Source organism: Entelurus aequoreus, linkage group LG22 (genome assembly GCF_033978785.1).
Source record: "Entelurus aequoreus isolate RoL-2023_Sb linkage group LG22, RoL_Eaeq_v1.1, whole genome shotgun sequence".
In the NCBI taxonomy this organism is placed as follows: Eukaryota; Metazoa; Chordata; class Actinopteri; order Syngnathiformes; family Syngnathidae; genus Entelurus; species Entelurus aequoreus.
The window spans coordinates 36084617-36099861 of NC_084752.1; the positions used below are offsets into that span (position 1 = coordinate 36084617).

At 38.8% G+C, this 15245-nt stretch overlaps 1 protein-coding gene across 2 annotated transcripts in view; it reads left to right on the top strand.

Moving 5' to 3' along the window:
• The window catches only part of LOC133639599 (malate dehydrogenase, cytoplasmic-like), a 28676-nt gene extending 13511 nt beyond the window's left edge, over window positions 1-15165 (top strand). For both annotated transcript variants that reach the window (XM_062033043.1, XM_062033044.1), the window contains exons 2-9: window positions 1758-1856; window positions 1921-2017; window positions 10337-10512; window positions 10583-10705; window positions 10771-10947; window positions 11062-11175; window positions 14672-14761; window positions 14822-15165. In XM_062033043.1, the coding sequence (XP_061889027.1) occupies window positions 1758-1856; window positions 1921-2017; window positions 10337-10512; window positions 10583-10705; window positions 10771-10947; window positions 11062-11175; window positions 14672-14761; window positions 14822-14944 (999 nt within the window). In that variant the 3' untranslated portion in view covers window positions 14945-15165. The remainder of the gene's footprint in view (window positions 1-1757; window positions 1857-1920; window positions 2018-10336; window positions 10513-10582; window positions 10706-10770; window positions 10948-11061; window positions 11176-14671; window positions 14762-14821) is intronic.
• The last annotated feature ends 80 nt before the right edge of the window (window positions 15166-15245 follow it).

A 15245-nucleotide genomic window follows, 5' to 3' on the forward strand; every position in this document is an offset into this window, starting at 1 on the left:
TATGCCATTATTATTATATTATTATTTTTATTATTTTATGTCATTGTCTCTCACGCCCCCCTGAAGTGAAATGTCATTGTCTCTCACGCCTCCCCTGAAGTGAATGTTATTTTTCTATTGGTGTTAAGATAGTTGTTTACTAACAATAAAGATGCCATTATTATTATATTATGTCATTGTCTCTCACGCCCCCCCTGAAGTGAATGTTATTTTTCTATTGGTGTCAAGATAGTTGTTTACTAACACTAAAGATGCAATTATGCCATTATTATTATATTATTATTTGTATTATTTTATGTCATTGTCTCTCACTCCCCCCTGAAGTCAATGTTAATTTTCTATCAGTGGCAAGATAGTTGTTTACGAACACTAAATATGTTATTATGCCATTATTATTATTATTATTATTATATTATGTCATTGTCTCTCACGCCCCCCTGAAGTGAATGTTAATTTTCTATCAGTGTCAAGATAGATGTTTACTAACACTAACGATGCTATTACAACATTATTTTTATATTATGTCATTGTCTCTCACGCCCCCCCTGAAGTGAATGTTATGTTTCTATTGGTGTTAGGATAGTTGTTTACTAACACTAAAGATGCTATTATGCCATTGTTATTATATTATTTTTATTATATTATGTCATTGTCTCTCACACCCCCCTGAAGTGAAATGTCATTGTCTCTCACGCCTCCCCTAAAGTGAATGTTATGTTTCTATTGGTGTTAAGATAGTTGTTTACTAACAGTAAAGATGCTATTGTGCCATTATTATTATTATTTTTATTATATTATGTCATTGTCTCTCACGCCTCCCCTAAAGTGAATGTTATTTTTCTATTGGTGTTAAGATAGTTGTTTACTAACACTAAAGATGCCATTATTATTATATTATGTCATTGTCTCTCACGACCCCCCCCCCTAAAGTGAATGTTATTTTTATATTGGTGTTAAGATAGTTGTTCACTAACACTAAAGATGCTAAAATTATTATATTATGTCATTGTCTCTCACGCCCCCCCTGAAGTGAATGTTATGTTTCTATTGATGTTAAGATAGTTGTTTACTAACACTAAAGATGCCATTATTATTATATTATGTCATTGTCTCTCACGCCCCCCCTGAAGTGAATGTTATGTTTCTATTGGTGTTAAAATAGTTGTTTACTAACACTAAAGATGCCATTATTATTATATTATGTCATTGTCTCTCACGCTCCCCCCCCTAAAGTGAATGTTATTTTTCTATTGGTGTTAAGATAGTTGTTCACTAACACTAAAGATGCTAAAATTATTATATTATGTCATTGTCTCTCACGCCCCCCCTGAAGTGAATGTTATGTTTCTATTGGTGTTAAGATAGTTGTTCACTAACACTAAAGATGCTAAAATTATTATATTATGTCATTGTCTCTCACGCCCCCCCCTGAAGTGAATGTTATGTTTCTATTGGTGTTAAGATAGTTGTTCACTAACACTAAAGATGCTAAAATTATTATATTATGTCATTGTCTCTCACGCCCCCCCTGAAGTGAATGTTATGTTTCTATTGGTGTTAAGATAGTTGTTTACTAACACTAAAGATGCCATTATTATTATATTACGTCATTGTCTCTCACGCCCCCACTGAAGCACTGGCAGTTGCATTTTACGGGGGGACAAAGGGAAGTGAATCTTGATGAATGGAGGTGTTTGTGTGACACTTGTGGATTTAAAGTGACATCACCGATGACCTTTCACCTCGTCCTCCTGCAGGTTGATCCAATCCGAGTGGTGGTGACCGGCGCCGCGGGCCAGATCGCCTACTCGCTGCTCTACAGCATCGCCAAGGGAGATGTGTTTGGAAAGGAGCAGGTAAGGAGAGGGGGGGTGTTGCCATGGTAACGGGAGGTGCGACTCACCGCCATCTCCGCCTCAGCCCATCATCCTGGTCCTGCTGGACATCCCGCCCATGCTGCCCGTGCTGGACGGCGTGGTCATGGAGCTGCAGGACTGCGCTCTGCCGCTGCTGAGGGGTGAGTCGCCATCTTGTTGCCCAAGACCACTAAAGGTTTTCAGAACCGCTCGCAGTCCAACTGGATGTTTGCGTGGCCTTTGACCTCTGGACGGCGAGGTGAGGGGGGAGTGTTCCTGCCAAGGCTCCTGGTTGGCTGTGCTCAGGTGGTCCAATCAGAGCGCTCCTTAGAGGGGACGTGAGCTGGGACTGAAGTCCACTCTGATTACTTTTGTACTCCAGAACCTTTGTTCTCTGAGCTTCTAGAGCAGGTTTTCACTCGGCACCACCTCGCCGTCATGACTGTAACCCACAATATGAATCTATATTTTTATGTGTTAAGACTAGACTCCGTGTCCAGGAGGGCTGGGCGATATGCTCTTTTATTGACATGTGGATATGTTTAGGTCATGTCAACATACACCATATACAAACCCCGTTGCCATATGAGTTGGGAAATTGTGTTAGATGTAAATATAAACAGAAATCAATGATTTGCAAATCCTTTTCAACCCATATTCAGTTGAATATGCTACAAAGACAACATATTTGATGTTCAAACTGATAAAAATGGTTTTTTTTTGCAAATAATCATTAACTTTAGAATTTGATGCCAGCAACACGTGACAAAGAAGTTGGGAAAGGTGGCAATAAATACTGATAAAGTTGAGGAATGCTCATCAAACACTTATTTGGAACATCCCACAGGTGAACAGGCAAATTGGGAACAGGTGGGTGCCATGATTGGGTATAAAAGTAGATTCCATGAAATGCTCAGTCATTCACAAACAAGGATGGGGCGAGGGTCACCACTTTGTCAACAAATGCCTGAGAAAATTGTTGAACAGTTTAAGAAAAACCTTTCTCAACCAGCTATTGCAAGGAATTTAGGGATTTCACCATCTACGCTCCGTAATATCATCAAAGGGTTCAGAGAATGTGGAGAAATCACTGCACGTAAGCAGCTAAGCCTGTGACCTTCGAGCCCTCAGGCTGTACTGTATCAACAAGTGACATCAGTGTGTAAAGGATATCACCACATGGGCTCAGGAACACTTCAGAAAGCCACTGTCAGTGACTACAGTTGGCCGCTACATCTGTAAATGCAAGTTAAAACTCTCCTATGCAAGGCGAGAACCGTTTATCAACAACACCCAGAAACGCCGTCGGCTTCGCTGGGCTTGAGCTCATCTAAGATGGACTGATACAAAGTGGAAAAGTGTTCTGTGGTCTGACGAGTCCACATTTCAAATTGTTTTTTGGAAACTGTGGACGTCGTGTCCTCCGGACCAAAGAGGAAAAGAACCATCCGGATTGTTATAGGCGCAAAGTGTAAAAGGCAGCATGTGTGATGGTATGGGGGTGTATTAGTGCCCAATGCTGAAAGGTACATACAGGTTTTGGAGCAACATATGTTGCCATCCAAGCAACGTTACCATGGACGCCCCTGCTTATTTCAGCAAGACAATGCCAAGCCACGTGTTACATCAACGTGGCTTCATAGTAAAAGAGTGCGGGTACTAGACTGGCCTGCCTGTAGTCCAGACCTGTCTCCCATTGAAAATGTGTGGCGCATTATGAAGCCTAAAATAGCACAAGGGAGACCCCCGGACTGTTGAACAACTTAAGCTGTACATCAAGCAAGAATGGGAAAGAATTCCACCTGAGAAGCTTCAAAAATGTGTCTCCTCAGTTCCCAAACCTTTACTGAGTGTTGTTAAAAGGAAAGGCCATGTAACACAGTGGTGAACATGCCCTTTCCCAACTACTTTGGCACGTGTTGCAGCCATGAAATTCTAAGTTAATTATTATTTGAAAAAAAAAAAAAAAAAAAAATCTGAGTTTGAATATCAAATATGTTGTGTTTGTAGTGCATTCAACTGAATATGGGTTGAAAATGATTTGCAAATCATTGTATTCCGTTTATATTTACATCTAACACAATTTCCCAACTCATATGGAAACGGGGTTTGTATATGTGGATATGTTTAGGCCATGTCATGATACACCATATATATGTGGATATTTTGCCTTAGCCTTGAATGAACTCTTGATGCATATAATCACAGCAGTATGATGATTCTATGTGTCTACATTAAAACATTCTTCTTCATACTGCATTAATATATGCTACTTTTAAACTTTCATGCAGAGAGGGAAATCACAACTAAGTCAATTTAGCAAAAGTGTATTTATGAAACAGTTATTAAGCAGCGGCACAAACATTCATGTCATTTCCAAACAAAGTGCAAGATTGTCAGAGACATTTTAAAACAAGCTATTAGTGCACTTTTGTGCATGATGTCACTAAGATGACATCAAAACACTCAACTAAAGTGCACTTTTTGTACAGAACGCCACTACAATAGTTTAAAACAAATAAAGTGCACTTTTGTGCATGATGTCACTTCAATAAGTGTCAAATAAAAATGCGCTGCATAATAGGAAATCAAATAGTGTATGTCCTTCACTATGTGGTAGGTTCCTGCGGACGTTATCTCCTTCTGTTGTTGACTATTTGTTTCATACGGTGTTGATGTGAAAATGGTTGCTTGGGCATTTTGTGGGTGTGGCACCGAACGGAGATGTTGACATGCGGAGTTTCAAGCACTCTTCATTCTCTAGCGGGTGACTTTTCAAATGATGCTACATATTATCAGTGCTGCTACTTTTTGTAGCAACGCTTTTGCCGCATACTTGACATATTACGCTTGTCTGTTCAACATCTTCCCGCTTGAAGCCAAACCACCGCCAGACGATGGACCCCCTGCCGTATTTTTTGGGGAATTAATTCTTCCTTTATTTGTTACCAGATTGGCATCTTCTTTCTCTCGTATTACCACTCGCACCACAGCTAACATTACCATGTTGCTACTTCTCTGCTGCGCGGAGCGTATGACGTTGCACACGTGACAGTATGTGACGTGTGTAAGAAGGTTGTTTTATGTCTCTGTGAGAAGGAGAGACAAGAAAGAGTGAGAAGAGCATGTAGTGTAATGCCCGCAGCTAAAAGCAACCGTGTGAGAACGTATACGCGCACCTAAAAACCTCAAATTTTGTCAAAAGCTGACAGTGCGCCTTATAATCCAGTGCGCCTTATATATGGACCAATATTGAGCCACAACAGGTCTCGCAACCCCAGCCTCTACTGTAGCCTCTATTCTATGCGCCTTATAATGCGGTGCGCCTTATATATGATTAAAGTTTTAAAATAGGCCATTCATTGAAGGTGCGCCTTATAGTGCGGAAAATACAGTACTCCAATATCACCATATAATCACTTTCTATATCGCACAGAGACAAACCCGCGATATAGCCCTAGTGTCCAGAATGTTATTCTAGAACTTAGTGTTTTTACAGCATTTTACTGTAACTAGAAGAATGGTTCCACTGTTTTATACGGTAAAGTTTATGGCCACTGAGCGCACATTTTTTATCCAGAAATGTATGGTAGTTGTTTTTGCGATGTATTACTGTAGAAAACAATAACATGTTTTTTTTACAGTAAAATTCTGCCAACCGGGCTGCAAGTTTGTTTTTGTTTTTGTTTTTTACTGTGTAATCTATTTTCATTTTTACAATGTACTATTTAATGTAAAACTGAATATAAAATTAGAAGTAAAATCTTTTTATTTTAACAAAAAAAGTTTAATGTAGATTATTTTTAACATAATTAAGACACAGGAAAGTAATAGTTCATTATTTTTAGTGAAGATTGTAACTTTGTAACCCAAATTCATACAAATGTAACATGACATTTGAGTTACATTAGATATGTAATCATATATATATATATACACTATATGTATGTGTGTATACAGTGTTTCCCACACATTCATTTATTTGTGGCGGCCCGCCACGAAAGAATTACGTCCGCCACAAATTTTAAAAAAAAGTTTTGTTTTTTTTGTCGTCCTGTCCAGCTTCTCAGGCAAATCATATAGTTGATGTAGATGCCCGTATAGGCTGTTCACATTTACTTTACAAAAGAGAAGTGTAGGATACTTCTCTTGTTGCCTTATTTGTATTCAACCACTACTGTTTTCTGTTTATTTGTTACTGACTGTGGCAGGACACCTCTGTTTCACTTTATGTTGCTGGTAAATAATATGGTTGTAGTAGTAGGCTAAAGTTAAATTATTTAGTATGCACTAATTAAAGGGGCAGAGCTTTAAGAGACATTTTAGCTTTTATAGTTTATAAGTAGGGATGTCCGATAATGGCTTTTTGCCGATATCCGATATTCCGATATTGTCCAACTCTTTAATTACCGATACCGATATCAACCGATACCGATATCAACCGACATATGCAGTCGTGGAATTAACACATTATTATGCCTAATTTGGACAACCATGTATGGTGAAGATAAGGTACTTTTTTAAAAAAATAATAAAATAAGATAACTAAATTAAAAACTTTTTTTTGAATAAAAAAGAATGTAAAACAACAGTTACATAGAAACTAGTAATTAATGAAAATGAGTAAAATTAAAGGCCTACTGAAATGAATTTTTTTTATTTAAACGGGGATAGCAGATCTATTCTATGTGTCATACTTGATCATTTCGCGATATTGCCATATTTTTGCTGAAAGGATTTAGTATAGAACAACGACGATAAAGATTGCAACTTTTGGTATCTGATAAAAAAAAGGCTTGCACCTACCGGAAGTAGCGTGACGTAGTCAGTTGAACATATACGCAAAGTTCCCTATTGTTTACAATGATGGCCGCATGAAGTGAGAGAGATTCGGACCGAGAAAGCGACAATTTCCCCATTAATTTGAGCGAGGATGAAAGATTTGTGGATGAGTAAAGTGCAAGTGAAGGACTAGTGGGGAGTTGAAGCTATTCAGATAGGGAAGATGCTGTGAGAGCCGAGGGTGACCTGATATTCAGCTGGGAATGACTACAACAGTAAATAAACACAAGACATATATATACTCTATTAGCCACAACACAACCAGGCTTATATTTAATATGCCACAAATTAATCCTGCATAAAAACACCTGCGTGTTTGTTATGCTAGCTCCTAGCTCCATAGAACACGCCAATACAATTCAAACACCTGATCAACACACACAATCACTCAGCCCAAAAGACAGTTTACCTAACCCAAGGTTCATAAAGCTTATATATTTTTAAAAAGTTACGTACGTGACGCGCACATACGGTCAAGTTATCGAATGTTTAGCAGCCAAGGCTGCATACTCACGGTACCTGATATTCAGCTGGGAATGACTACAACAGTAAATAAACACAAGACATATATATACTCTATTAGCCACAACACAACCAGGCTTATATTTAATATGCCACAAATTAATCCTGCATAATAACACCTGCGTGTTTGTTATGCTAGCTCCTAGCTCCTCTGCTAGCTCCTAGCTCCATAGAACACGCCAATACAATTCAAACACCTGATCAACACACACAATCACTCAGCCCAAAAGACCGTTCACCTAACCCAAGGTTCATAAAGCTTATATATTTTTAAAAAGTTACGTACGTGACGCGCACGTAAGGTACGGTACGTGTTATGCTAGCTCCTAGCTCCTCTGCTAGCTCCTAGCTCCATAGAACACGCCAATACAATTCAAACACATGATCAACACACACAATCACTCAGCCCAAAAGACCGTTCACCTAACCCAAGGTTCATAAAGCTTATATATTTTAAAAAAGTTACGTACATACGCAAAAAAAAGCCAAAGCTGCATACTCACAGTAGCACGTCTGCGTCTTTGTCATCCAAATCAAAGTAATCCTGGTAAGAGTCTGTGTTGTCCCAGTTCTCTACAGGCGTCTGTGTATCCAAATCAAAAGTCCTCCTGGTTAGAGTCTCTGTTATCCGAGTTCTTCCATCTTGACTGCATCTTTCGGGAATGTAAACAAAGAAGCGCCGGCTGTGTACTGTTGTGGCTGACTACGTTCGAAAAATACGTCCATTTCGCACCGACAACTTTCTTCTTTGCTTGCTTGGCTTCCTTCTCCATAATGCAATGAACATGATTGAAACAGATTCACGAACACAGATGTCCAGAATACTGTGGAATTATGAAATGAAAACAGAGCTTTTTCGTATCTGCTTCAATGTGGAAGGCATACCCGTGTTCGCCGGGCTACGTCACGCGCATACGTCATCCGCAGAGGCGTTTCGAACCGGAAGTTTAGCGGCAAATTTTAAATGTCACTTTATAAGTTAACCCGGCCGTATTGGCATGTGTTATAATGTTAAGATTTCATCATTGATATATAAACTATCAGACTGCGTGGTCGGTAGTAGTGGCTTTCAGTAGGCCTTTAACTGTTAAAGGTTAGTACTATTAGTGGACCAGCAGCACGCACAATCATGTGTGCTTACGGACTGTATCCCTTGCAGACGGTATTGATATATATTGATATATAATGTAGGAACCAGAATATTGATAACAGAAAGAAATGGGGGGAGGGAGGTTTTTTGGGTTGGTGCACTAATTGTAAGTGTATCTTGTGTTTTTTATGTTGATTTAATAAAAAAAAACTTTAAAAAAAACAAACGATACAGATAATTAAAAAAACGATACCGATAATTCCCGATATTACATTTTAACGCATTTATCGGCCGATAATATCGGCAGGCCGATATTATCGGACATCCCTATTTATAAGATATATTTTTTGTAAGAACCACAATTAATAAATATATTTCAGTGAATAACTTATTGTTCAAATCTGTATATAAATATGTACATAAAGTGTTGAAATTATATTGTAAAATGGATGGATGGATGGATGTTTAAAACGATAGAGAAAATCATATTGCAGTAAATTATGCAAATTACTCTGATGTCATGGTGACTACGCCCATAGCCACGCCCCCACCGCCACAGGTATCTTGGCAGTTTATGGGAAACACTGGTATGTATGTATGTATGTATGTATATATATATATATATATATATATATATATATATATATATATATATATACATACATACACACACACAATTGTACGCAGTATGTTTGTCTGTCTAAACCAGGGGTCACCAACCTTTTTGAAAGCAAGAGCTACTTCTTGGGTAGTGATTAATGCGAAGCGCTACCAGTTTGATACACACTTAAATAAATTGCCAGAAATAGCCAATTTGCTCAATTTACCTTTAACTCTGTTATTATTAATAATTAATGATATTTACACTTAATTGAACAGTTTAAAAGAGGAGAAAACACGAAAAAAATGACAATTACATTTTGAAACATAGTTTATGTTCAATTTCGACTCTTTAAAATTCGAAATTCAACCGAAAAAAAGAAGAGCAAAACTAGCTAATTCGAATCTTTTTGAAAAAAATTTAAAAATGAATTTATGGAACATCATTAGGAATTTTTCCTGATTAAGATTAATTTTAGAATTTTGATGACATGTTTTAAATAGGTTAAAATCCAATCTGCACTTTGTTAGACTATATAGCAAATTGGACCAAGCTATATTTCTAACAAAGACAAATCATTATTTCTTCTAGATTTTCCAGAACAAAAATTTTAAAAGAAATTCAAAAGACTTTGAAATAAGATTTAAATTTGATTCTACAGATTTTCTAGATTTGCCAGAATAATTTTTTGGAATTTTAATCATAATAAGTTTGAAGAAATATTTGACAAATATTCTTCGTCGAAAAAACAGAAGCTAAAATGAAGAATTAAATTAAAATGTATTTATTATTCTTTAAAAAAAAATACATTTACTTGAACATTGATTTAAATTGTCAGGAAAGAAGAGGAAGGAATTTAAAAGGTAAAAAGGTATATGTGTTTAAAAATCCTAAAATCATTTTTAAGGTTGTATTTTTTCTCTAAACTTGTCTTTCTGAAAGTTATAAGAAGCAAAGTAAAAAAATTAATGAATTTATTTAAACAAGTGAAGACCAAGTCTTTAAAATATTTTCTTGGATTTTCAAATTCTATTTGAGTTTTGTCTCTCTTAGAATTAAAAATGTCGGGCAAAGCGAGACCAGCTTGCTAGTAAATAAATACAATTTAAAAAATAGAGGCAGCTCACTGGTAAGTGCTGCTATTTGAGCTATTTTTAGAACAGGCCAGCGGGCTACTCATCTGGTCCTTACGGGCTACCTGGTGCCCGCGGGCACCGTGTTGGTGACCCCTGGTCTAAACACAAAGAAAAACTACATTTAGTAAGAAAATATAAAGAAGTTTATCAAGGCATTATCTCCAGACGTTGACGCGCCAACATAACTAATGTGACGGGCTGCCAGGTTGCGTGGACCGCTGAGTGTTGACAGGATGAAATGTAACAGGAGACACTCCCATGATGCATTGCTGCTTGTTGCCCCAAACAGAGGTCATCCCCACTGACAAAGTGGAGGTGGCCTTCAAGGACATCGACGCCGCCATCTTGGTGGGCTCCATGCCCAGGAAGGAGGGCATGGAGAGGAAGGACCTGCTGAAGGCCAACGTGGCCATCTTCAAGACCCAGGGCGCCGCTCTGGACAAGGTGGCCAAGAAGACGGTCAAGGTGACGCCATGTCTTGAAACAGCTGACGTCCAAGCTTCCCAGGCACATCACACTTGAACTTTGACCTCAGGTTCTGGTGGTGGGGAACCCGGCCAACACCAACTGTCTGATCGCCTCCAAGTCGGCTCCTTCCATCCCCAAGGAGAACTTCTCCTGCCTGACCCGGCTGGACCACAACAGAGCCTCCTCTCAGGTCTGCTGGCATGTGTACTTGGTCTTCCTAGCGCCTGAAAGTAAAGTCCAGGTGGCGCCCCGCAGGTGGCCATACGTTGCGGCGTGTCCTCCGACAAGGTGAAGAACGTCATCATCTGGGGGAACCACTCGTCCACTCAGTACCCCGACGTCCATCACGCCAAGGTGGACGTGCGCGGATCCCAGATGTCCGCCTACGACTGCGTGAAGAACGACGCCTGGCTCAGGGGAGACTTCATCTCTGTAAGCCCCGCCCACTTCCTGCTGGTCATGTGGATCATCATGAAGAACTTCTGTGGTCCAGAGGGGATCCCAACATGGCCGCTGCTCTCTGACCTTCTTCTTCTTCTCGTGCAGACGGTGCAGCAGCGCGGCGCCGCCGTCATCAAGGCCAGGAAGTTGTCCAGCGCCATGTCTGCTGCCAAGGCCATCTGTGACCACATGAGGGACATCTGGTTTGGCACCAAGGAGGTATGACACACACACACACACACACACACACTAGGTAGGCAAGTATTATTGTCACAAAACTTTTTGCAAATGCATATTTCAAACTGTGTGTGTGTACTAATTTGTGTGTATCTCAAACTGTGTGTGTACTAATTTGTGTGTCTGTATCAAGGTGTGTGTGATCTGATTAGTTTGTGTACTAATTTGTCTATCTCAAGGTGTGTGTGTAATCTGACTCATGACCTTGTGTAGTAGTTTGTGTCTGTATCTCAATCTGTGTGTGTGTGTAATCCTGTTCATTTGTGTACTAATTTGTGTGTCTGTATCTCAATCTGTGTGTGTGCTAATTTGTGTGTCTGTATCTCAATCTGTGTGTGTACTAATTTGTGTGTCTCTATCTCAATCTGTGTGTGTAATAATTTGTGTGTGTATCTCAAGGTGTGTGTGATCTGATTAGTTTGTGTACTAATTTGTCTATCTCAAGGTGTGTGTGTAATCTGATTCATGACCTTGTGTAGTAGTTTGTGTCTGTATCTCAATCTGTGTGTGTGTGTAATCCTGTTCATTTGTGTACTAATTTGTGTGTCTGTATCTCAATCTGTGTGTGTGCTAATTTGTGTGTCTGTATCTCAATCTGTGTGTGTACTAATTTGTGTGTCTCTATCTCAATCTGTGTGTGTAATAATTTGTGTGTGTGATCTGATTAGTTTGTGTACTAATTTGTCTATCTCAAGGTGTGTGTGTAATCTGATTCATGACCTTGTGTAGTAGTTTGTGTCTGTATCTCAATCTGTGTGTGTGTGTGTGCGTGTGTAATCCTGTTCATTTGTGTACTAATTTGTGTGTCTGTATCTCAATCTGTGTGTAATGCTATTCCTGTTTGTGTACTAATTTGTGTGTCTGTATCTCAATCTTTGTGTGTGTAATCCTATTCATTGTTTGTACACATTTTTGTGTCTGTATCTCAAACTGTGTGTGTAATCCTATTCCTGTTTGTGCAATCCTATTCCTGTGTTTGTGTACTAATTTGTGTCTATCTCAATCTGTGAGTGTGTAATCTGAGTCATTTGACTGTAATAATTTGTGTAATCCTATTCCTGTGTTTGTGTACTAATTTGTGTGTCTGTATCTCAATCTGTGTGTGTGTGTGAGTGTGTGTGAGAGAGATCCTATTCCTGTGATTGTGTACTAATTTGTGTGTCTGTATTACAATCTGTGTGTGTGTGTATAATCCTATTCCTGTGATTGTGTACTAATTTGTGTGTCTGTATTACAATCTGTGTGTGTGTGTGTATAATCCTATTCCTGTGATTGTGTACTAATTTGTGTCTACCTCAATCTGTGAGTGTGTAATCTGAGTCATTTGACTGTAATAATTTGTGTAATCCTATTCCTGTGTTTGTGTACTAATTTGTGTGTCTGTATCTCAATCTCTGTGTGTGAGTGTGTGTGAGAGAGAGATCCTATTCCTGTGATTGTGTACTAATTTGTGTCTATCTCAATCTGTGAATGTGTAATCTGATTCATTTGATTGTGTAACAATTTGTGTGTCTGTACCTCAATCTGTGTGTGTAATTCAATTCATGTGTTGGTGTACTAACTTGTGTGTGTATTTCAATCTGTGCGTAATCGGATCTGCGCGTGCGAGTTTAATTTGTGTCTGTGTGTGTATTCAAATTTGTGTGAAGCAGGAACACTGACCGTCTTTCTACATGTGACTTTTGGGACACTAAGATTTGTGTGTTTGTGTAGTGATGTGAATGTGTAAAAGACTTGAGTGTGTGCGAGGCACCTACTGTACTAGTAGAGAGTGTAGGCAAAGGAAAGGTGAAGTTGCAGACACACAAGTCTTTTTACACGTTCACATCACTGCACGGACACACAAGTCATGTGTGAAAAGACAACCAATCACTGACCCTGCTTCACACTAATTGTAATGCACAGACACACTTTTTTTTGTTTTTTAATACACACGCTGGTCTGATTACACACAGACATTGAGATACACAAATTCAAATTCACATGTGTCTGATTACACGCACACATCGAATTACAGATTTTTTTTTACACACACATCAAAATATGAACACAAATTAAAACACATGTGGATCCGATTACACACACACACACACGCAGTTTGAGGTACAGACATACAAATTAGTAAACAAACTAATCAGACTACACACACACACAGATTGAGGTACAGACACACAAATTGGCACACAACCTAATCAGATTACACACACAGATTGAGATACAGACATACAAATTAGTACACAAACTAATCAATTACACTCACACAAATTAGTACACAACAAATCAATTACACACACACAGATTGAGATAAAGACACACAAATTAGTACACTAACACAGGAATAGGATTACACACACACCTTGAAATACAGACACAAATTAGTACACAAACCAATCAGATTACACACACACACACAGATTGAGATACAGACACTCAAATTAGTACATTAACTAATCAATCACACACACACACAGATTGAGATAAAGACACAAATTAGTACACAAAGTAATCAGATTACACACACACAGATTGAGATACAGACACACAAATTAGTACAAAAACTAATCAGATTACACCCACACAAATTAGACACAAACTAATCAGATTACACACAGATTGAGATACAGACATACAAATTACTACACAAACTAATCAATTACACACACACACACACACAAATTAGTACACTAACAAATCAATTACATTCACACAGATTGAGATTGAAACACACAAACACAGGAATAGGATTACACACACACATCTTGAGATACAGACACACAAATTAGTACACAAACCAATCAGATTACACACACACACACACAGATTGAGATACAGACACACAAATTAGTACACAAACTAATCAGATTACAGACACAAAAATTAGTACATAACCTAATCAGATTACACACTCAGATTGAGGTACAGACACACAAACTAATCAGACTACACACACACAGATTGAGGTACAGACACACAAATTGGTACACAACCTAATCAGATTACGCACACAGATTGAGATAGACATACAAATTAGTACACAAACTAATCAATTACATACACACAATTTAGTACACTAACAAATCAATTACACGCACACACAGATTGAGATAAAGACACAAATTAGTACACAAACACAGGAATAGGATTACACACACATCTTGAGATATAGTCACACAAATTAGTACACAAACCAATCAGATTACACACACACACAAATTGAGATACAGACACACAAATTAGTACATTAACTATTTAATTACACACACACAGATTGAGATACAGACACACAGATTAGTACACTAACTAATCAGATTACACACACAAATTGAGATACAGACACACAAATGAGTACAGGGACAGGTAAATGGTATTGCAGACACACAGAATGAGGTGTGCGTTAGCAAATAGTGTTGCTGCAATAATACTTCCTGCCATGCTAGGCTAATGCTAGCATGTGTTGACGTGCCCTGCCTCCTGTCAGGGTGACTTTGTGTCCATGGGCGTGTACACGGGAGGAAACTCTTACGGCATTCCAGAGGACCTCATCTACTCCTTCCCTGTCCAGATCAAAGTGAGTTGCCAAGTGATGACTCAATTAAGAGAGTTGTAGCTGACCTTTCACCTGCCGCAGAACAATACCTGGAAAGTGGTGGACGGGCTCGCCATCAACGACTTCTCCCGGGCTAAGATGGACGCCACGGCAGCCGAGCTGGTGGAAGAGCGAGACACCGCCATGGACTTCCTGGGCCAGTGACTGGCGCCCCCTGCTGGCCGTCTCCTCTGCGCCCGGCTATAAAAACCCAAGCCTGCCACCATGTTCCTTCCAACATACCACGTGTGTGTGTGTGTGTGTGTGTGTGTGTGTGTGTGTATGCGTGTGTCTCACATGTCCATCAGAAACAAAATGGCGGCCGGCAGACATTGATGTTAGAAGCACTCACAAGTGGTCCACAACAATAAAAGTGAAGCAGAACATCCTGTCGTCTTGTTTGCTTTATAAACATCATTAATATACTTTACAAAACTAACTACATACTTAGGTATTCATTTAAATA